The sequence below is a fragment of the Nicotiana tabacum genome, chromosome 2 (genome assembly GCF_000715075.1).
Source record: "Nicotiana tabacum cultivar K326 chromosome 2, ASM71507v2, whole genome shotgun sequence".
Classification (NCBI taxonomy): domain Eukaryota; kingdom Viridiplantae; phylum Streptophyta; class Magnoliopsida; order Solanales; family Solanaceae; genus Nicotiana; species Nicotiana tabacum.
In genome coordinates, this window is record NC_134081.1 from 120,426,070 (window position 1) to 120,449,113 (window position 23,044).

At 34.3% G+C, this 23,044-nt stretch overlaps 3 protein-coding genes across 3 annotated transcripts; all 3 read right to left on the minus strand.

Moving 5' to 3' along the window:
* Nucleotides 1-592: 592 nt before the first annotated feature.
* LOC107768349 (polygalacturonase-like) lies at nucleotides 593-4,292 on the minus strand. Its single transcript, XM_075238524.1, has 4 exons — nucleotides 4,079-4,292; nucleotides 3,242-3,553; nucleotides 1,605-2,120; nucleotides 593-994 (listed from the first exon to the last, which is right to left on the minus strand). Exons 1-4 carry the CDS (start codon nucleotides 4,211-4,213, stop codon nucleotides 752-754), a joined length of 1,206 nt encoding a protein of 401 aa, XP_075094625.1. The 5' UTR covers nucleotides 4,214-4,292; the 3' UTR covers nucleotides 593-751.
* Nucleotides 4,293-9,104: 4,812 nt separating this feature from the next.
* LOC107762747 (polygalacturonase-like) lies at nucleotides 9,105-12,949 on the minus strand. Its single transcript, XM_075238525.1, has 4 exons — nucleotides 12,736-12,949; nucleotides 11,876-12,187; nucleotides 10,239-10,754; nucleotides 9,105-9,646 (listed from the first exon to the last, which is right to left on the minus strand). The coding sequence occupies exons 1-4, from the start codon at nucleotides 12,868-12,870 to the stop codon at nucleotides 9,404-9,406; spliced, it is 1,206 nt and encodes a 401-aa protein (XP_075094626.1). The 5' UTR covers nucleotides 12,871-12,949; the 3' UTR covers nucleotides 9,105-9,403.
* A 6,024-nt stretch (nucleotides 12,950-18,973) lies between these two features.
* On the minus strand, nucleotides 18,974-22,695 carry LOC142173290 (polygalacturonase-like). The gene is made up of 4 exons (XM_075238528.1): nucleotides 22,482-22,695; nucleotides 21,622-21,933; nucleotides 19,985-20,500; nucleotides 18,974-19,392 (listed from the first exon to the last, which is right to left on the minus strand). Exons 1-4 carry the CDS (start codon nucleotides 22,614-22,616, stop codon nucleotides 19,150-19,152), a joined length of 1,206 nt encoding a protein of 401 aa, XP_075094629.1. The 5' UTR covers nucleotides 22,617-22,695; the 3' UTR covers nucleotides 18,974-19,149.
* Between the last annotated feature and the right edge of the window lie 349 nt (nucleotides 22,696-23,044).

A 23,044-nucleotide genomic window follows, 5' to 3' on the forward strand; every position in this document is an offset into this window, starting at 1 on the left:
ATGGATATTGATCAATATCTTAGGTCATACTTTGATGTAATTAGGATATCTAATTGTAGATATCGACTTGTTAGTGATGTTGAACATTTTAATCAACATTGGAATGATGGAGGAGGATTGAATACTTGTGAATGTTAATAAAGCGAAAACGAGGTAAGTTGATTAAAACTTACTCTTCTTGAGAGACTTTACTTTTTTTCGGAACAAACAAGCCTGTTATAGAGAGGGTTTAACTGTACCAATAAAAATCTCATGTTCAAAAATCTCTCGCCAACATCCCTATATAACAAACTTCGCTATAAAAGCCAAGCTTTTTCGGAACTAATTTTTATGCTATGTTATAATATATGTTCTCTATAACAGCACTTCGTTATAACATCCAAAAATATTCGAAACAAATAAGCGTGAGCTCCAGCACAAACATATATTGTGCTACGTTATAATATATGTTCTCACGTTCAAAAATCTCTCGCCAAGAGGATTTCCTATTACTCCATTATTCATGTGTAATTTCTACACTTTGAATACAATGCACATCTTATATACGTGCACACATACTATTTCAATTAGGATATCCAACAACTAAAAACTCTAGAATTAAAATAAATAAATATTATAAGCTATTAAGCTCAATAATTAGACTGAGCAACACCAGTGCAAACTGGTGGATTAATATCTAATTCTTAATCAAAACTATATAAAAACAATTTGCTAAAAATTGCACAAAAATTGGGAACTAATTAAAAAAAGCTCAAGAAGACTGAGCTCCAGCACAAATTGGTGGATTCTGTTTCCCTACTAACTTTGGCTTCACATTTTCACAACTAGATTTGGCTGGTCCTTCTTTTCCATTATAGGTAATGTCTATATCTCCAACCTCCACTCCATCACATGGTGCACCTTTACTGCACAGTAAAAGCACTGCATCTTGTGTTCTTGATGTTCCCCTTATGTTTTTTATGCTCACTTTGCTTATCTTTACTTTTGATGGCAACTGCAAAATTCACAAAATAAATATATGAGCCATAATATAACAAAATCAAATCTAGAACTTATTCTCAAGGAGTTTAACTCTTATACGCTGATAGTAGTAGCAAAGTTAGAAATTTCGTTATAGGTATTCAAGATTTAATATATATGTATAGGCGTAGTATATTTAACCTATATGTACAGTGTAATTTTCCGGCGAAGGGTGTTTAGCTGACCGTACTTCGCTATGTTTAACTTATATACTCAATATAGTTTCGCGAATGATGTTCAACTAATCACCCTTCGCCATATGTTACAAACGAAGGTGATTAACTCACGACCCTATTCGCAATATTTAACTTATATACATAGTATAATTTTCTGCGCGCTGAGGGGCTATCGGAAACGGTCTCTCTACTCCCTCGGGGTAGAGGTAAGGTCTGCGTACACACTACCCTCCCCAGACCCCACTTGTAGGATTTTACTGGGTTGTTGTATACATGGTATAATTTTCTGGCAAAGGGTCAGTTACCTGACATAAATTTTATAGTATAATATATCAGATCAGTCACTTAAAAAGATAAGTACAAGTAACTGCATAAAGTAGAAGTAAATGCATAAAGTTTTGTTCTTACATCTTTGTTGCATTGATTGTAAGGGCAATAGACTTGATCAATGACAATAGGGTTGCTAACATTTTGCACAATGATATCTTCATAGTGCAAATCTGTGACAACACCTTGATGTGAAGCTGGCCATGTCTTTACTCTAACACCATTATCAGTATTAATAAATGTGCAATTTTTTACATAAACTCCAACCACTGGCTTTTCACCTGGAGTTTTCCCAAGGCTTCCAACACTAATACCATGGCCAGGACCACAAGTAACTCTAGTGATATGAAGCTGTTCCAATTCATCTCCTACAGAAATACAGTCATCTCCTGTACCGATTACACAATCTGTGATGTTCACGTTGCTCGATCGCGCGACGTGAATGCCATCTGTGTTGATGCTTTCTTGTGGAGCTGTGATGTTTACTCTGATGAATGTCAAGTTCTTGCAACCATTCACGTTGATATGGAATAGTTTGCTGTCTTGTGAAGTTATGTCTTGGATTGTGGAATTTGTAAGGAAGTTGAAGCTCAAATTCTGTACCAGAGTAAAGATAATGAGCACAAAATTTGGAAAAGCTTAAGTTGTATGCAGTACAAAAAATAATTACATATATTATATCACTTACAAGGTAATTATAGGAGAAATTCTATAGTAAAACATTTATTGATAAAAACGGTAATGTACTTACTAGCACATGTTAAACTACGAATGTACAGTCAAACCTCTCTATAACAACCTCGTTTGTTCCGAATATTTTTGGATGTTATAGCGAAGTGATGTTATAGAGAACATATATTATAACATAACATAAAAATTGGTTCCGAAAAAGCTTGACTTTTATAGTGAAGTGTTGTTATATAGGGATGCTGTTATATAGAGAGGACTGACTGTATATAGCTTAAGTTCTTTTTTGATAATGTGTTACTAGTCAACTTAAAAGAGTGACTTTGATATACTAACTTTGCAAAGTTTTTGTATCGGATCATTTAAAAGATAATCAGAATTACTAATGATAGATGGAATGAGTAACTTGAAAACAAAGGCAAGTAATTTTGTATAACAAGTTAAATTGCACTGATAGTGTACAAATATCTAATACAGTGAGACCTCTCTATAACAGTCATCCCCTATAATAACAATTCCCTAAAACAACCAAGTTTTCTTTGGACCTTTTCTTTATGTTATATTATGATATATGTTCTGTACAACATCACTTCGCTACAAAAAAAAATAAAAAATGGGAACAAACGAGGCTGTTAGGTGCAAAGAACCAACCAGATTGACCTAGTGAATAAATCGAAAATACAAAAAGAAAAACAACATTGGACCAGAGAATGCGATTGCATTATAAGGTCTCAATTGAACAGATCGAGCAAGCTCAAATTGACGTAACATGAAACCTATCAGGCCAAAAGCTCCATAGAGAGCAATAAAAGTCCACAGATCCCTCGCCCCTGTTGACACCATCGAGTAAAATCTTCTTGTGCTTCAGGACCCATAGTAACAACAATGAATGTGCTAAACTATTAGCAGGAGTAGAAAACTGTGGCAGTTAAAAAGTTGCGGCCTATATACCGCCGGTGTATATAAGTTAAATCCGCATTAAAAACATTGATCAACACAAGATATAGTGGAATATACATGTCATAACTTACATTGGGAAGATTGCTGCAACTTTTGGAATCCTTGCAATTATTTTGACCCCAAGCTTGTTTACCTTGGCCATCAAAAACACCACCACCAGAAAGTGTGAAACGATCAATATAATTAACAGTTAACCATTCAATATCTGCACTGAGTTGTTTAGGATCTGAAGGAGCTTTCAAAATGGCTTGAACTTGTAGCTCAACTGGTGCTTTGCATGGCCCTTGTAGTTTTACTTGATTCATTTGATATGTACCTTTTGGTATCACTATTGTACTTGGGCTTGTTGCTGCACATGCCTCTTTAAAAGCATCTAACACAGCCTATAAATTATAATTTCTGTTATAGGCAAATCTAGAAAGGATTCAACGTGAAAATAGCACGGGCTGAAAAATAGCCAGCGTTTGTAAAGTCATTGAAAAATAGCTACTATTTTAATTGAAACACGGAAAGTTTATTATGGAGCTCCTGCGTTTAAATTTCCAGCATATTATGTTGGAACTCCACCACATTATGCTGGAATCTCGTACGTAAAAAATTCGATGTTGAAATTTTTTCGAATTTTTAAGAGTGTTTTTGTTCTACGTGAAAAAGTAGCTAAATTTCGATTACTTTCGAAACGGTGACTATTTTTTAATTATCAGTTGTAAATCGGACTATTTCTGATTTCTTTTTCCGGATTCAACCGAACTCACTACTTTCAGCTCGAAATGCTATACATATGCAAAAATATTTCAAAGCATAAATATATATTAGATCACATTCATTCTTAACAGATTGACTTTAAATCTTGAATTTGTCTCAAGTAAAAAAATAAATCAATTATATGGTAAAAATGCATGATTTACCTTACTGATATCTCCATTAGTTGTTGCGCCATATTTGGTAACATCAAAGACTCCGGGCGAAGCTGTTGGTTGAGCGTCTCCAATTCGTGCAAAAAATAACAATAAAAATGCAAACGATGTAAATTTTAATTCCATTTTTTTTCTTGTCTTTTTCTTTTGTATTGTATTTTATTGCGTTATTGTGTATTTTTCTTTTTTGGCGTTTGAAATGGTAAGTGAAGGTTGAAGCTCTTTTATAGTATGATCAAGATGAACTGAGACCATCAAATTTCTACCAATATGGTAGAAATTTAGTGGTTCATTTGAATTAGTCTTCTATGGAACAGATATTCTCCAACAAAGGAGGATGATTAATTAGGGAAATTAAGATCCAAGAAATTTAATTAGATTGTGTTGAAAATTTCAAAACCATCTACCCAAAGAGCCAAGTTAGAAGCTCTTGCTCTTCTAAAATCTAATCCTAGTGAATGACTTTAATTTTCATTATTTATCGATCATTTTGGAAGGAGAGTCTTGTCGTAACTAATAAAATTGTTGTCATGTGACCAGGAGGTCACGGATTCAAGCCGTGGAAACAGCCTCTTGCAGAAATGCAGGGTAAGGCTATATACAATAGATTCTTGTGGTCCAGTCCTTCCCAGGATCACGCGCATAGCAGTAGCTTAGTACACCGGTCTGTCCTTTTTTTTTTTTTTTTTGGAACCAGAAACTTAGGAGAAGATTGCAGAAAACAAAGATTTTAGTAGTTTAACTTTGTAGCTTAGGGAAATAATTACTAGCCAGCAAAACTAAGATCCTACAAGTTGTCAATTCTCTTCAAATTATTATAGCCTCAGTGGAACAAGGATAATTTAATAGTTTAAGTACTTCTTCATGTTATACTTTCTCAACTGTGCCTTATTAGTTTTAATAAAATTTAGTCTAATTCTAATAATGTTTGAAGTGTACTACGAGTTAACCATTACTATCATTTGTGACCTTTCAATTCCTAGTTTGTACCTCATTCTTATCAAAGGATAGCACTAGGGGTTTACATAGGTCGGGTTGGTTCGGATTTTTCAATTATCAAACCAAATCAATGGTGTCGGGTTTTTAAATTTATAAACCAAACCAAACCAACAAAGCCAGGTTTTTCAATCTCGGTTTTTCTCGAATTTTTCGGAGGGGGGGGGGGGGTTTCGGTAAAGTTTCATAGCATAAAATATGTAACTTGTGCTCCAAATATTTCTTAAATCCTAGTAAATACAACTATATAATGTGTTTTCCAAGAAACTAACACAATAATATGAGATAAGTCATAGCATTATACTAAAATATTCAATAACAAAGATAAAATAATAAAATTACATAAAACAAATATTGCTAATTAATAAGTCATAATGAAAATTAACGTAATCTAAAAATACTATATAGGTCATGCTAAAATAAGTATAGCTAATAAGTACTAATATTAGTTACATAACTAAGCACTAAAGAAAAATATAAACTAAGTTATGCATTTTCATTATAAACCAATGTAAAACTAAAATAATTATCCAACACTATCGTCATTCCTCGTATTGAATTGAATTTGTTTTGTTAGCATTAGTATTGATTTGAACTTTGTTTGAGTTACTACATTTATGTGCTATAAAATTTATTTACCATTCTTGATTTATGTGCTATAAAATTTATTTACCATTCAAGAATGTTAAGTCTAAACTTGAAATAATACGTTAAAAGATAAAACTGTGAAAAAGTTTAAGAAATATTTATAAATTACATTACAATAAATATTTATATGTATAAAATATTTTTAAAAATTATATAAATGTACTATCGGGTTGATTTGGTTTCGGTTTGACTTTTTTTAGTTAAAACCAAACCAAACCAATTATGGTCGGGTTTTATTTTTCAGTACCAAACCACAACGGATTTTTTTTTCCGGTATGACTCGGATTATCGGTTTGGTGCGATTTATCGGTTTTCTTTGTACACCCCTAGATAACACCTTGTTTTAATTTAATCTTGTCATTGCTTGTATAATAGTGGTCTTGGGGGCACCTTTTTTTTCCCTGTCATTATATCTAGTAAAAGGGCAGCCAAGTGCACCGTGACTCTTTAGATGATATCGAAGCGGAGTCCTCGGGGCGACTTTCTTGATCGCCTCATTCTTCAACCATGGGTTAAGATGTAGCTAAAGTCTCTCCGATGGTAGCTCTGTCGGGTCATTTGACCTTCTCAGTTCCACTCGGGCATACTCTTTCATAGGCTCGATTAGAAAAAAGGACCTTATCTGTATCTGTCTCTCTTACTCGAACTAGCCACCCCTTGGGAACCGTCTCCCCTTTTACCCTGCAATGAAGGGCGGATGGCTTAGCCTTGCCTTTAGAAAGAAGAAATAGAAATTTTTTACCCCTGATAGTGATGGATATGGATGACGAAAGCCCCCCAGCGAAAGCCGAAGCACAGGTTCGCAGACCTCTCTGAATCCCAAGAAGGGAATTTACGGTCACCGATATCTCACTCAAAGAGCATTCAGCTCGGCTAGTGGGATTTTGTGTTCGAACCTCGAATCCGGACCTGTTCGACAAGACCACATCCATCAAATGTGCTCGTAGGTTGACTCACATATGCATCCCGACTAAGGTCTCACAAACTTGCACTTCCCTTATGCATCCAACCGCTTCACTAATGTGAATAGGTTATACATAAGGGTAGGTTTGCATATCTTAAATCATGCTTTTCATAAGTTCGGTACGCTAGAGGGTGACGAAGGAACACTAGTTCTATTGGATCTAAGCCCGCATTCTTCCTAGCAACCGAGTCTTAGCCCGAAGAGCACTTCCCTGGCGGAGAGTTTGAAAGAACGGAACTCCAGCGCACTGATTGAGCTAGCTACAGATCGTGAACTCTTTCAGACCCTTAGTTTCACTTGGTTGGGGTAGAGTTTCAGCCTGCCTTCCACCGAATATAAAAAACCTTAGAGTTTTCTAACCTGCTGACATCGCTTTCTCTCAGCCACTAGTGGCTTATGTAGTGGTCAGCATTCCTACGTGCTCCCCCTTACCCCCCTACTTAAGAATCCAAAGGTCACCTTTGGATGTTGTCGTGCCGCTTATTTCGAATAGCGAGAAAGTAAAATAATAGGGAATATAATAGAGCTGACCCTCATAGAAAATTGCCTATGAGATCGCATTTCATCGGTTTTTAAGATTGGATAGTATTCCGTATCCTTGTAGGGTCCGAGGAAAGACGCACTCCAAGGATTGTGTTCACAGCTTGAACCCGTGACCTATCGGTCACACGGAAATAATTTTACCATTTTAAACTTGTACACTACACTATGTTGTGTTTGTATTACCCCTATTATATTGGGAAAATAACACTGTATAACTGCTCTCAAAATAATAGTCGGAAAAAATGTATATTTATTTTTTGTATATATGTACATTATGTATGTTATATACAAATTTTATATATTTTTTCGGCTACGAAATGTAAATAGTTTCTGGCGTGGGCTAAGAGTGAAAAAAAAACCATTTCTTTTTGGGTGTCTATTACTAAGGGTGTACAAAGAAAACCTATAAAGCGCACCAACCCGATAGTTCGAGTCAAATCGAGAAAAAAAAATCCATTGTGATTTGGTTTGGTTTGTTTTTAACAAAAAAAATCAAACCTAAAACCAAACCAACTCGATATTACATTTATACAATTTAAAAAAATATTTTATGCATATAAATATTTATTGTAATATAATTTATAAGTATTTCTTAAACTTGTTCATAGTTTTATCTTTAAAAGTATTATTTAAAATTTGGACTTAACATTCTTGAATGGTCCAATAAATTTTATAGCCCATAAAAATAGTAAGTCAAATAAAGTTAAAATCAATACTAATGCTAATAAAGGAAATTCAATTCAACACTAGGAATGACAATAGTGTTGGATATCTATTTTTTCTATGCTTAATTGTGTAATTAATAGTACTTATTACAACAACAACCTAGTATAATCCCACTAGTGGGGTCTGTGGAGGGTAGTGTGTACGCATACCATATCCTTACCCTAGGGTAGAGTGGTTGTTTCCGATAGACCCTCGGCTCACTCCCTCCAAGAACTTCCCACCTTGCTCTTGGGGTGATTCGAACTCACAACCTCTTGGTTAGAAGTAGAGGGTGCTTACCACTAGAGCAACCCACTCTTGTCCATGATATAATGAACAAACAATATGAAAAATAAACTTGCAATATTACAAAGAAAAAGTAGGGTACAAGGTTGAATTATTATATAAAAGGTAGGATAAAAGATAAAATATAATTATTTAATAATAGAGAAGGATAAGATGAGAGAAAAGAACAAGGTAACGATGCAACCACACCAAATCGTTCGTTACATAAAGTGACACTTTTCATCGTTACATAACGACGGATTTAATAATACGATACAATAAAATTTTGAACAATCAAAATAAATATTGTATTTAAAGGAACAATACGATACAATACAATAGGTAACAACCATTCAAACAAGAATCGTCAGTATTTTAATCATAGCGTATTTTCCCAACCTGTTTTGATTTTTTTTTTGAGCCTACAGTCTATTGGAAACAAACTCTCTACCTCACACAAAGTATGGGTAAGATCTACATATACTTTATCCTCTTGGGACCTCCACTTGTAGGATCACACTCGGTTTGATGTTATGTTGTAAACATTAAAAGGAAAAAATAGTTTGAAAGATAAAAAGGCAACTTTTTTTTTTGTTTGCAAAAACAACACAAATAATCACTGCTACGTACACTAATAATAAAAATGCAAATGCAGGTCGTAATTTAAATATCATATATACAGTCACACCTCTCTATAACAACATCCCTATATAACAAACTTCGCTATAAAAGCCAAGCTTTTTCGGAACTAATTTTTATGCTATGTTATAATATATGTTCTCTATAACAGCACTTCGTTATAACATCCAAAAATATTCGAAACAAATAAGCGTGAGCTCCAGCACAAACATATATTGTGCTACGTTATAATATATGTTCTCACGTTCAAAAATCTCTCGCCAAGAGGATTTCCTATTACTCCATTATTCATGTGTAATTTCTACACTTTGAATACAATGCACATCTCATATACGTGCACACATACTATTTCAATTAGGATATCCAAAAACTAAAAACTCTAGAATTAAAAAAAATAAATATTATAAGCTATTAAGCTCAATAATTAGACTGAGCAACACCAGTGCAAACTGGTGGATTCATATCTTCTTAATCAAAACTATATTAAATAAAATTGCTAAAATTTGCACAAAAATTGGGAACTAATTAAAAAAAGCTCAAGAAGACTGAGCTCCAGCACAAATTGGTGGATTCTGTTTCCCTACTAACTTTGGCTTCACATTTTCACAACTAGATTTGGCTGGTCCTTCTTTTCCATTATAGGTAATGTCTATATCTCCAACCTCCACTCCATCACATGGTGCACCTTTACTGCACAGTAAAAGCACTGCATCTTGTGTTCTTGATGTTCCCCTTATGTTTTTTATGCTCACTTTGCTTATCTTTACTTTTGATGGCAACTGCAAAATTCACAAAATAAATATATGAACCATAATATAACAAAATCAAATCTAGAACTTATTCTCAAGGAATTTAACTCTTATACACTGATAGTAGTAGCAAAGTCAGAAATTTCGTTACAGGTATTCAAGATTCAATTTATATGTATAAACATAGTATATTTAACCTATATGTACAGTGTAATTTTCCGGCGAAGGGTGTTTAGCTGATCGTACATTGCTATGTTTAACTTATATACTCAATATAGTTTCGCGAATGATGTTCAACTAACCACCATTCGCCATATGTTACAAACGAAGGTGATTAACTCACGACCCTATTCGCAATATTTAACTTATATACATAGTATAATTTTCTGCGCGCCGAGAGTCTATCGGAAATAACCTTCTACTTCCTCGGGTAGAAGTAAGATCTGCGTACACACTACTCTTCCCAGACCCCACTTGTACGATTTTACTGGGTTGTTATTGTTGTATACATGGTATAATTTTCTGGCAAAGGCTGGTTAGCTGGCAGAAATTTTATAGTATAATATATTAGATAGTCACTTAAAAGATAAGTACAAGTAAATGCATAAAGTTTTGTTCTTACATCTTTGTTGCATTGATTGTAAGGGCAATAGACTTGATCAATGACAATAGGGTTGCTAACATTTTGCACAATGATATCTTCATAGTGCAAATCTGTGACAACACCTTGATGTGAAGCTGGCCATGTCTTTACTCTAACACCATTATCAGTATTAATAAATGTGCAATTTTTTACATAAACTCCAACCACTGGCTTTTCACCTGGAGTTTTCCCAAGGCTTCCAACACTAATACCATGGCCAGGACCACAAGTAACTCTAGTGATATGAAGCTGTTCCAATTCATCTCCTACAGAAATACAGTCATCTCCTGTACCGATTACACAATCTGTGATGTTCACGTTGCTCGATCGCGCGACGTGAATGCCATCTGTGTTGATGCTTTCTTGTGGAGCTGTGATGTTTACTCTGATGAATGTCAAGTTCTTGCAACCATTCACGTTGATATGGAATAGTTTGCTGTCTTGTGAAGTTATGTCTTGGATTGTGGAATTTGTAAGGAAGTTGAAGCTCAAATTCTGTACCAGAGTAAAGATAATGAGCACAAAATTTGGAAAAGCTTAAGTTGTATGCAGTACAAAAAATAATTACATATATTATATCACTTACAAGGTAATTATAGGAGAAATTCTATAGTAAAACATTTATTGATAAAAACGGTAATGTACTTACTAGCACATGTTAAACTACGAATGTACAGTCAAACCTCTCTATAACAACCTCGTTTGTTCCGAATATTTTTGGATGTTATAGCGAAGTGATGTTATAGAGAACATATATTATAACATAACATAAAAATTGGTTCCGAAAAAGCTTGACTTTTATAGTGAAGTGTTGTTATATAGGGATGCTGTTATATAGAGAGGACTGACTGTATATAGCTTAAGTTCTTTTTTGATAATGTGTTACTAGTCAACTTAAAAGAGTGACTTTGATATACTAACTTTGCAAAGTTTTTGTATCGGATCATTTAAAAGATAATCAGAATTACTTATGATAGATGGAATGAGTAACTTGAAAACAAAGGCAAGTAATTTTGTATAACAAGTTAAATTGCACTGATAGTGTACAAATATCTAATACAGTGAGACCTCTCTATAACAGTCATCCCCTATAATAACAATTCCCTAAAACAACCAAGTTTTCTTTGGACCTTTTCTTTATGTTATATTATGATATATGTTCTGTACAACATCACTTCGCTACAAAAAAAAATAAAAAATGGGAACAAACGAGGCTGTTAGGTGCAAAGAACCAACCAGATTGACCTAGTGAATAAATCGGAAATACAAAAAGAAAAACAACATTGGACCAGAGAATGCGATTGCATTATAAGGTCTCAATTGAACAGATCGAGCAAGCTCAAATTGACGTAACATGAAACCTATCAGGCCAAAAGCTCCATAGAGAGCAATAAAAGTCCACAGATCCCTCGCCCCTGTTGACACCATCGAGTAAAATCTCCTTGTGCTTCAGGACCCATAGTAACAACAATGAATGTGCTAAACTATTAGCAGGAGTAGAAAACTGTGGCAGTTAAAAAGTTGCGGCCTATATACCGCCGGTGTATATAAGTTAAATCCGCATTAAAAACATTGATCAACACAAGATATAGTGGAATATACATGTCATAACTTACATTGGGAAGATTGCTGCAACTTTTGGAATCCTTGCAATTATTTTGACCCCAAGCTTGTTTACCTTGGCCATCAAAAACACCACCACCAGAAAGTGTGAAACGATCAATATAATTAACAGTTAACCATTCAATATCTGCACTGAGTTGTTTAGGATCTGAAGGAGCTTTCAAAATGGCTTGAACTTGTAGCTCAACTGGTGCTTTGCATGGCCCTTGTAGTTTTACTTGATTCATTTGATATGTACCTTTTGGTATCACTATTGTACTTGGGCTTGTTGCTGCACATGCCTCTTTAAAAGCATCTAACACAGCCTATAAATTATAATTTCTGTTATAGGCAAATCTAGAAAGGATTCAACGTGAAAATAGCACGGGCTAGCCAGTTTTCGGACTGGTAATCGAAAAATAGCCAGCGTTTGTAAAGTCATTGAAAAATAGCTACTATTTTAATTGAAACACGGAAAGTTTATTATGGAGCTCCTGCGTTTAAATTTCCAGCACATTATGTTGGAACTCCACCACATTATGCTGGAATCTCGTACGTAAAAAATTCGATGTTGAAATTTTTTCGAATTTTTAAGAGTGTTTTTGTTCTACGTGAAAAAGTAGCTAAATTTCGATTACTTTCGAAACGGTGACTATTTTTTAATTATCAGTTGTAAATCGGACTATTTCTGATTTCTTTTTCCGGATTCAACCGAACTCACTACTTTCAGCTCGAAATGCTATACATATGCAAAAATATTTCAAAGCATAAATATATATTAGATCACATTCATTCTTAACAGATTGACTTTAAATCTTGAATTTGTCTCAAGTAAAAAAATAAATCAATTATATGGTAAAAATGCATGATTTACCTTACTGATATCTCCATTAGTTGTTGCGCCATATTTGGTAACATCAAAGACTCCGGGCGAAGCTGTTGGTTGAGCGTCTCCAATTCGTGCAAAAAATAACAATAAAAATGCAAACGATGTAAATTTTAATTCCATTTTTTTTCTTGTCTTTTTCTTTTGTATTGTATTTTATTGCGTTATTGTGTATTTTTCTTTTTTGGCGTTTGAAATGGTAAGTGAAGGTTGAAGCTCTTTTATAGTATGATCAAGATGAACTGAGACCATCAAATTTCTACCAATATGGTAGAAATTTAGTGGTTCATTTGAATTAGTCTTCTATGGAACAGATATTCTCCAACAAAGGAGGATGATTAATTAGGGAAATTAAGATCCAAGAAATTTAATTAGATTGTGTTGAAAATTTCAAAACCATCTACCCAAAGAACCAAGTTAGAAGCTCTTGCTCTTCTAAAATCTAATCCTAGTGAATGACTTTGATTTTCATTATTTATCGATCATTTTAGAAGGAGAGTCTTGGCTTAACTGATAAAATTGATGCCATGTGACCAGGAGGTCACGAATTCAAGTCGTGAAAACAACCTCTTGCAAAAATACAGGGTAAGGCTACATACAATAGATCCTTGTAGTCCGGTCCTTCCCCGGATCACGCGCATAGCGGGAACTTAGTACACTGGTCTGCCCCTTTTTTTTTTTTTTTTTTTGGAACCAGAAACTTAGGAGAAGATCGTAGAAAACAATGATTTTAGTAGTTTAACTTTGTAGCTTAGGGAAATATTTACTAGCCAGCAAAACTAAGATCCTACAAGTTGTCAATTCTCTTCAAATTATTATAGCCTCAGTTGGAACAATGATAATTTAATAGTTTAAGTACTTCTTCATGTTATACTATCTCAACTGTGCCTTATTAATTTTAATAAAATTTAGTCTAATTCTAATAATGTTTGAAGTGTACTACGAATTAACCATTACTATCATTTGTGACCTTCCAATTTCTAGTTTGTACCTCATTCTTATCAAAGGATAGCACTACGGGTGTACATAGGTCGGGTTGGTTCGAATTTTTCAATTATCAAACAAAATCAATGATGTCGGGTTTTTAAATTTATAAACCAAACCAAACCAACAAAGTCAGGTCTTTCAATCTCGGATTTTTTTTTTTGGGGGGGGGGGGGGGGGGGGTTTTCGGTAAAGTTTCATAGCATAAAATATGTAACTTGTGCTCCAAATATTTTTAAGTCCTAGTAAATACAACTATATAATGTGTTTTCCAAAAAACTAACACAATAATATGAGATAAGTCATAGCATTATACTAAAATATTCAATAACAAAGATAAAATAATAAAATTACATAAAATAAATATTGCTAATTAATAAGTCATAATAAAAATTAATGTAGTCTAAAAATACTATATAGGTCATGCTAAAATAAGTATAGCTAATAAGTACTAATATTAATTATATAACTAAGCACTAAAGAAAAATATAAACTAAGTTATGCATTTTCATTATAAACCAATGTAAAACTAAAATAATTATCCAACACTATCGTCATTTCTCGTATTGAATTAAATTTATTTTGTTAGCATTAGTATTGATTTGAACTTTGTTTGAGTTACTACATTTATGTGCTATAAAATTTATTTACCATTCAAGAATGTTAAGTCTAAACTTCAAATAATACGTTAAAAGATAAAACTATGAAAAAGTTTAAGAAATATTTATAAATTATATTACAATAAATATTAATATGTATAAAATATTTTTAAAAATAATATAAATATACTATCGGGTTGATTGGTTTCGGTTTGACTTTTTTTTAGTTAAAACCAAACCAAACCAATTATGGTCGGGTTTTATTTTCCAATACCAAAGCACATCGGGGGGTTTTTTCCGGTTTGACTAGAATTATCGGTTTGGTGCGGTTTATCGGTTTTTTTTGTACACCCCTAGATAATACCTTGTTTTAATTTAATCTTGTCATTGCTTGTATAATAGTGGTCTTGGGGGCACTTTTTTCTGTCATTATATCTAGTAAAAGGGCAGCCAAGTGCACTATGACTCTTTAGATGATATCGAAGCGGAGTCCTCGGGGCGACTTTCTTGATCGCCTCATTCTTCAACCATGGGTTAAGATGTGGCTAAAGTCTCTTCGATGGTAGCTCTATCGGATCATTTGATCTTCTCAGTTTCACTCGGTCATACTCTTTCATAGGCTCGATTAGAAAAAAAGGACCTTATCTGTATCTGTCTCTCTTACTCGAACTAGCCACCCCTTGGGAACCGTCTCCCCTTTTACCCTGCAATGAAGGGCGGATGGCTTAGCCTTGCCTTTAGAAAGAATAAATAGAAATTTTTTACCCCTGATAGTGATGGATATGGTTGACGAAAGCCCCCAGCGAAAGCCGAAGCACAGGTTCGCAGACCTCTCTGAATCCCAAGAAGGGAATTTACAGTCAACGATATCTCATCAAAGAGCATTCAGCTCGGCTAGTGGGCTTTTGTGTTCGAACCTCGAATCCGGACCTGTTCGACAAGACCAGATCCATCAAATGTGCTCGTTGGTTGACTCACATATGCATCCCGACTAAGGTCTCACAAACTTGCACTTCCCTTATGCATCCAACCGCTTCACTAATGTGAATAGATTATACATAAGGGTAGGTTTGCATATCTTAAATCATGCTTTTCATAAGTTCGGTACGCTAGAGGGTGACGAAGGAACACTAGTTCTATTGGATCTAAGCCCGCATTCTTCCTAGCAACCGAGTCTCAGCCCGAAGAGCACTTCCCTGGCGGAGAGTTTGAAAGAACGGAACTCCAGCGCACTGATTGAGCTAGCTACATATCGTGAACTTTTTCAGACCCTTAGTTTCACTTGGTTGGGGCAGAGTTTTAGCCTGCCTTCCACCGAATATAAAAAACCTTAGAATTTTCTAACCTGCTGACATCGCTTTCTCTCAGCCACTAGTGGCTTATGTAGTGGTCAGCATTCCTACGAGCTCCCCCTTGCCCCCTACTTAAGAATCCAAAGGTCACCTTTGGATGTTGTCGTGCCGCTTATTTCGAATAGCGAGAAAGTGAAATAATGGGGAATATAATGGAGCAGACCCTCATAGGAAATTGCCTATGAGATCGCATTTCATCAGTTTTTAAGATTGGATAGTATTCCGTATCCATGTAGGGTCCGAGGAAAGACGCACTCCAAGGATTGCGTTCACAGCTTGAACCCGTGACCTATCGCGGAAATAATTTTACCATTTTAAACTTGTACACTACACTATGTTGTGTTTGTATTACCCCTATTATATTGGGAAAATAACACCGTATAACTGCTCTTAAAATAATAGTCGAAAAAAATATATATTTGTTTTTTGTATATATGTACATTATGTATGTTATATATAAATTTTATACACTTTTTCGGCTACGAAATGTAAATAATTTCTGGCATGGGCTAAAAGTGAAAAAAAAACCATTTCTTTTTGGGTGTCTATTACTAGGGGTGTACAAAGAAAACCTATAAAGCGCACCAACCCGATAATTCGAGTCAAACCGAGAAACAAAACCCATTGTGATTTGGTTTGGTTTGTTTTTAACAAAAAAAATCAAACCTAAAACCAAACCAACCCGATATTACATTTATACAATTTAAAAAAATATTTTATGCATATAAATATTTATTGTAATATAATTTATAAGTATTTCTTAAACTTGTTCACAATTTTATCTTTAAAAGTATTATTTAAAATTTGGACTTAACATTCTTGAATGGTCCAATAAATTTTATAGCCCATAAAAGTAGTTAAGTTAAATAAAGTTCAAATCAATACTAATGCTAATAAAGGAAATTCAATTCAACACTAGGCATGACAATAGTGTTGCATATCTATTTTTTTTTAGTTTTGCATTGATTTATAAGAAAAATGTATAACCTAGTTTATCTATTTTTTCTATTCTTAATTGTGTAATTAATAGTACTTATTACAACAACAACCTAGTATAATCCCACTGGTGGAGTCTGTGGAGGGTAGTGTGTACGCAGACCTTACCCCTACCCTGGGGTAGAGAGGTTGTTTCGTGTACATCTTCTGTATGTATGTATGTATATATGTTATGGGTAGGTCGGGACCCTGTTCCGATCACCATATATCCATCAGTAGAGGCTTGTAGAGATATCCTGTCAGTTAGTGCACTATGTTGGACTTGTAGGCCTGGTATGTATATTTTGGTGGTTTGTCAGTTGTAGTAGTTATGACGGCCTTGTCGACCCAACTTTATATTGATGTTTAGTCAACGCTAGTTTCCATTCAGTTTTATATTTTGCTTCGCAAATTATCTTGCAAGGTGGCCTCATGGACAAATTATGGCATTATATGTTCAGATTCCCTTAGTCGCAATTTGGTACACCAGGTTAGTTGAGGCACCGGGTGCCACTCTCACTCCCAGGTCGGGGCGTGACATGGTGATTACCATAGTAAACAGTCGCTCCAACATCTTGATCAACAATCTTGAATTGAAATTTAGGGTCTAACATAGGTGCCCTTATTCGCATCCTTTAGTAAAATTCTTTATAAGTCAGGACACCATCCTGACAATACTAGCTGACATCATCACCTTATTTTCTTCCATGATTTCTCAGTATTCGACTGTTAATCCTTATTCACCAAAGTCATATGTGTTGACTGTATCAGTCCCAATCTATTCTCAACTTATCCTTCCATCAATCTGACACTTCCTGGCTATTAGCCTAAACATCTTGTATTATAACTTGAACCTTGAGCTTTATTCTCATCACTTCCATATCTTCCTCATCAGGTAATCAATACGATCGAGAATTCGTACTCTCACCTCAGGCACAAACGCACGATATAGAGTATGAAAAAAGTGAAACTCCCTAGATGTCATTGTAGCCTCCCTGATATAAGTGTGGTCGGCAACACACCGATAAGAGGGACTCTACTTGACACGACTCCAAAGACTTCCTAGGACTCGACTTAGAACCTAGTGTTGTGATACCAACTTTGTCACGACTCAAATCCACGTAACCGGCACCCGGCACACTACCCGACCCGAGTGAACCAACCCATATGTCAAGACCAAGTATAATTGCGGAAGCCAATTGAGAATCTTGTACATTTTCAAATCAAGTCATAACATATTTTTCATTTCCAAAATCATACATGAAACCTTTTATAAAAATGATATAATCAAATTAAATGATTATTCCTTTATGCATGACGTCTACAATCCTATTTTTACAATCCCACAACTATCTATGGAGCCTCTATACCAAAGAATAGAACCAACACTTGGAGTAATTCTAACAAAATAAAATAAGAAATAACACGATAGCTACCACGAAATAAAAATGGTGCTTCATAATACCTCGGAAAGAGAGTCATCCTAGCCCTGACCGCATGCCACGTATCATATGTCATCCTGAAATATGTAAAGTAAGCGAGACCCTGGAGGAGGGCCCTAAGGGCTGAGTACACCACGGCGATACTCAATAAGTGTCATAGACTTTCTCTAACTTAAGTTCTTGGGACAAACTTTTTAAAAATAATGCATCAATATTTGATATAAAATGATAAGAAATTTTATCAATTCATGATCCTTGTCATTTTAAATGAAAGACAAGTAAAACATAACCCACAATATATACTTTTAAAACATTTATATCAACCCAAGATTTTGCGAGTGTTGATTATGAAAGACGATGAATAGTAACTTGGTGGCATTGGACAATCGATGTAGTATCAATAATGATTTCGAATGGGTATTAAAATATAAGAATGAAGTTGAATTGTCTAGCTTGTAAATCTATTTGGCGATTTGAGTTGTTGGAGGCTTGTAGCCAACTTATGAGCCATGTATGGATATTGATCAATATCTTAGGTCATACTTTGATGTAATTAGGATATCTAATTGTAGATATCGACTTGTTGGTGATGTTGAACATTTTAATCAATATTGGAATGATGGAGGAGGATTGAATGATTGTGAATATTAATAAAACGAAAACGAGGTAAGTTGATTAAAACTTACTCTTCTTGAGAGACTTTATTCTTTTTCGGAACAAACAAGGAGAGGGTTTAACTGTACCAATGAAAATCTCATGTTCAAAAATCTCTCGCCAAGAGGATTTCCTATTACTCCATTGTTCATGTGTAATTTCTACACTTTGAATACAATGCACATCTCATATACGTGCACACATACTATTTCAATTAGGATATCCAAAAACTAAAAACTCTAGAATTAAAAAAAATAAATATTATAAGCTATTAAGCTCAATAATTAGACTGAGCAACACCAGTGCAAACTGGTGGATTCATATCTTCTTAATCAAAACTATATTAAATAAAATTGCTAAAATTTGCACAAAAATTGGGAACTAATTAAAAAAAGCTCAAGAAGACTGAGCTCCAGCACAAATTGGTGGATTCTGTTTCCCTACTAACTTTGGCTTCACATTTTCACAACTAGATTTGGCTGGTCCTTCTTTTCCATTATAGGTAATGTCTATATCTCCAACCTCCACTCCATCACATGGTGCACCTTTACTGCACAGTAAAAGCACTGCATCTTGTGTTCTTGATGTTCCCCTTATGTTTTTTATGCTCACTTTGCTTATCTTTACTTTTGATGGCAACTGCAAAATTCACAAAATAAATATATGAACCATAATATAACAAAATCAAATCTAGAACTTATTCTCAAGGAATTTAACTCTTATACACTGATAGTAGTAGCAAAGTCAGAAATTTCGTTACAGGTATTCAAGATTCAATTTATATGTATAAACATAGTATATTTAACCTATATGTACAGTGTAATTTTCCGGCGAAGGGTGTTTAGCTGATCGTACATTGCTATGTTTAACTTATATACTCAATATAGTTTCGCGAATGATGTTCAACTAACCACCATTCGCCATATGTTACAAACGAAGGTGATTAACTCACGACCCTATTCGCAATATTTAACTTATATACATAGTATAATTTTCTGCGCGCCGAGAGTCTATCGGAAATAACCTTCTACTTCCTCGGGTAGAAGTAAGATCTGCGTACACACTACTCTTCCCAGACCCCACTTGTACGATTTTACTGGGTTGTTATTGTTGTATACATGGTATAATTTTCTGGCAAAGGCTGGTTAGCTGGCAGAAATTTTATAGTATAATATATTAGATAGTCACTTAAAAGATAAGTACAAGTAAATGCATAAAGTTTTGTTCTTACATCTTTGTTGCATTGATTGTAAGGGCAATAGACTTGATCAATGACAATAGGGTTGCTAACATTTTGCACAATGATATCTTCATAGTGCAAATCTGTGACAACACCTTGATGTGAAGCTGGCCATGTCTTTACTCTAACACCATTATCAGTATTAATAAATGTGCAATTTTTTACATAAACTCCAACCACTGGCTTTTCACCTGGAGTTTTCCCAAGGCTTCCAACACTAATACCATGGCCAGGACCACAAGTAACTCTAGTGATATGAAGCTGTTCCAATTCATCTCCTACAGAAATACAGTCATCTCCTGTACCGATTACACAATCTGTGATGTTCACGTTGCTCGATCGCGCGACGTGAATGCCATCTGTGTTGATGCTTTCTTGTGGAGCTGTGATGTTTACTCTGATGAATGTCAAGTTCTTGCAACCATTCACGTTGATATGGAATAGTTTGCTGTCTTGTGAAGTTATGTCTTGGATTGTGGAATTTGTAAGGAAGTTGAAGCTCAAATTCTGTACCAGAGTAAAGATAATGAGCACAAAATTTGGAAAAGCTTAAGTTGTATGCAGTACAAAAAATAATTACATATATTATATCACTTACAAGGTAATTATAGGAGAAATTCTATAGTAAAACATTTATTGATAAAAACGGTAATGTACTTACTAGCACATGTTAAACTACGAATGTACAGTCAAACCTCTCTATAACAACCTCGTTTGTTCCGAATATTTTTGGATGTTATAGCGAAGTGATGTTATAGAGAACATATATTATAACATAACATAAAAATTGGTTCCGAAAAAGCTTGACTTTTATAGTGAAGTGTTGTTATATAGGGATGCTGTTATATAGAGAGGACTGACTGTATATAGCTTAAGTTCTTTTTTGATAATGTGTTACTAGTCAACTTAAAAGAGTGACTTTGATATACTAACTTTGCAAAGTTTTTGTATCGGATCATTTAAAAGATAATCAGAATTACTTATGATAGATGGAATGAGTAACTTGAAAACAAAGGCAAGTAATTTTGTATAACAAGTTAAATTGCACTGATAGTGTACAAATATCTAATACAGTGAGACCTCTCTATAACAGTCATCCCCTATAATAACAATTCCCTAAAACAACCAAGTTTTCTTTGGACCTTTTCTTTATGTTATATTATGATATATGTTCTGTACAACATCACTTCGCTACAAAAAAAAATAAAAAATGGGAACAAACGAGGCTGTTAGGTGCAAAGAACCAACCAGATTGACCTAGTGAATAAATCGGAAATACAAAAAGAAAAACAACATTGGACCAGAGAATGCGATTGCATTATAAGGTCTCAATTGAACAGATCGAGCAAGCTCAAATTGACGTAACATGAAACCTATCAGGCCAAAAGCTCCATAGAGAGCAATAAAAGTCCACAGATCCCTCGCCCCTGTTGACACCATCGAGTAAAATCTCCTTGTGCTTCAGGACCCATAGTAACAACAATGAATGTGCTAAACTATTAGCAGGAGTAGAAAACTGTGGCAGTTAAAAAGTTGCGGCCTATATACCGCCGGTGTATATAAGTTAAATCCGCATTAAAAACATTGATCAACACAAGATATAGTGGAATATACATGTCATAACTTACATTGGGAAGATTGCTGCAACTTTTGGAATCCTTGCAATTATTTTGACCCCAAGCTTGTTTACCTTGGCCATCAAAAACACCACCACCAGAAAGTGTGAAACGATCAATATAATTAACAGTTAACCATTCAATATCTGCACTGAGTTGTTTAGGATCTGAAGGAGCTTTCAAAATGGCTTGAACTTGTAGCTCAACTGGTGCTTTGCATGGCCCTTGTAGTTTTACTTGATTCATTTGATATGTACCTTTTGGTATCACTATTGTACTTGGGCTTGTTGCTGCACATGCCTCTTTAAAAGCATCTAACACAGCCTATAAATTATAATTTCTGTTATAGGCAAATCTAGAAAGGATTCAACGTGAAAATAGCACGGGCTAGCCAGTTTTCGGACTGGTAATCGAAAAATAGCCAGCGTTTGTAAAGTCATTGAAAAATAGCTACTATTTTAATTGAAACACGGAAAGTTTATTATGGAGCTCCTGCGTTTAAATTTCCAGCACATTATGTTGGAACTCCACCACATTATGCTGGAATCTCGTACGTAAAAAATTCGATGTTGAAATTTTTTCGAATTTTTAAGAGTGTTTTTGTTCTACGTGAAAAAGTAGCTAAATTTCGATTACTTTCGAAACGGTGACTATTTTTTAATTATCAGTTGTAAATCGGACTATTTCTGATTTCTTTTTCCGGATTCAACCGAACTCACTACTTTCAGCTCGAAATGCTATACATATGCAAAAATATTTCAAAGCATAAATATATATTAGATCACATTCATTCTTAACAGATTGACTTTAAATCTTGAATTTGTCTCAAGTAAAAAAATAAATCAATTATATGGTAAAAATGCATGATTTACCTTACTGATATCTCCATTAGTTGTTGCGCCATATTTGGTAACATCAAAGACTCCGGGCGAAGCTGTTGGTTGAGCGTCTCCAATTCGTGCAAAAAATAACAATAAAAATGCAAACGATGTAAATTTTAATTCCATTTTTTTTCTTGTCTTTTTCTTTTGTATTGTATTTTATTGCGTTATTGTGTATTTTTCTTTTTTGGCGTTTGAAATGGTAAGTGAAGGTTGAAGCTCTTTTATAGTATGATCAAGATGAACTGAGACCATCAAATTTCTACCAATATGGTAGAAATTTAGTGGTTCATTTGAATTAGTCTTCTATGGAACAGATATTCTCCAACAAAGGAGGATGATTAATTAGGGAAATTAAGATCCAAGAAATTTAATTAGATTGTGTTGAAAATTTCAAAACCATCTACCCAAAGAACCAAGTTAGAAGCTCTTGCTCTTCTAAAATCTAATCCTAGTGAATGACTTTGATTTTCATTATTTATCGATCATTTTAGAAGGAGAGTCTTGGCTTAACTGATAAAATTGATGCCATGTGACCAGGAGGTCACGAATTC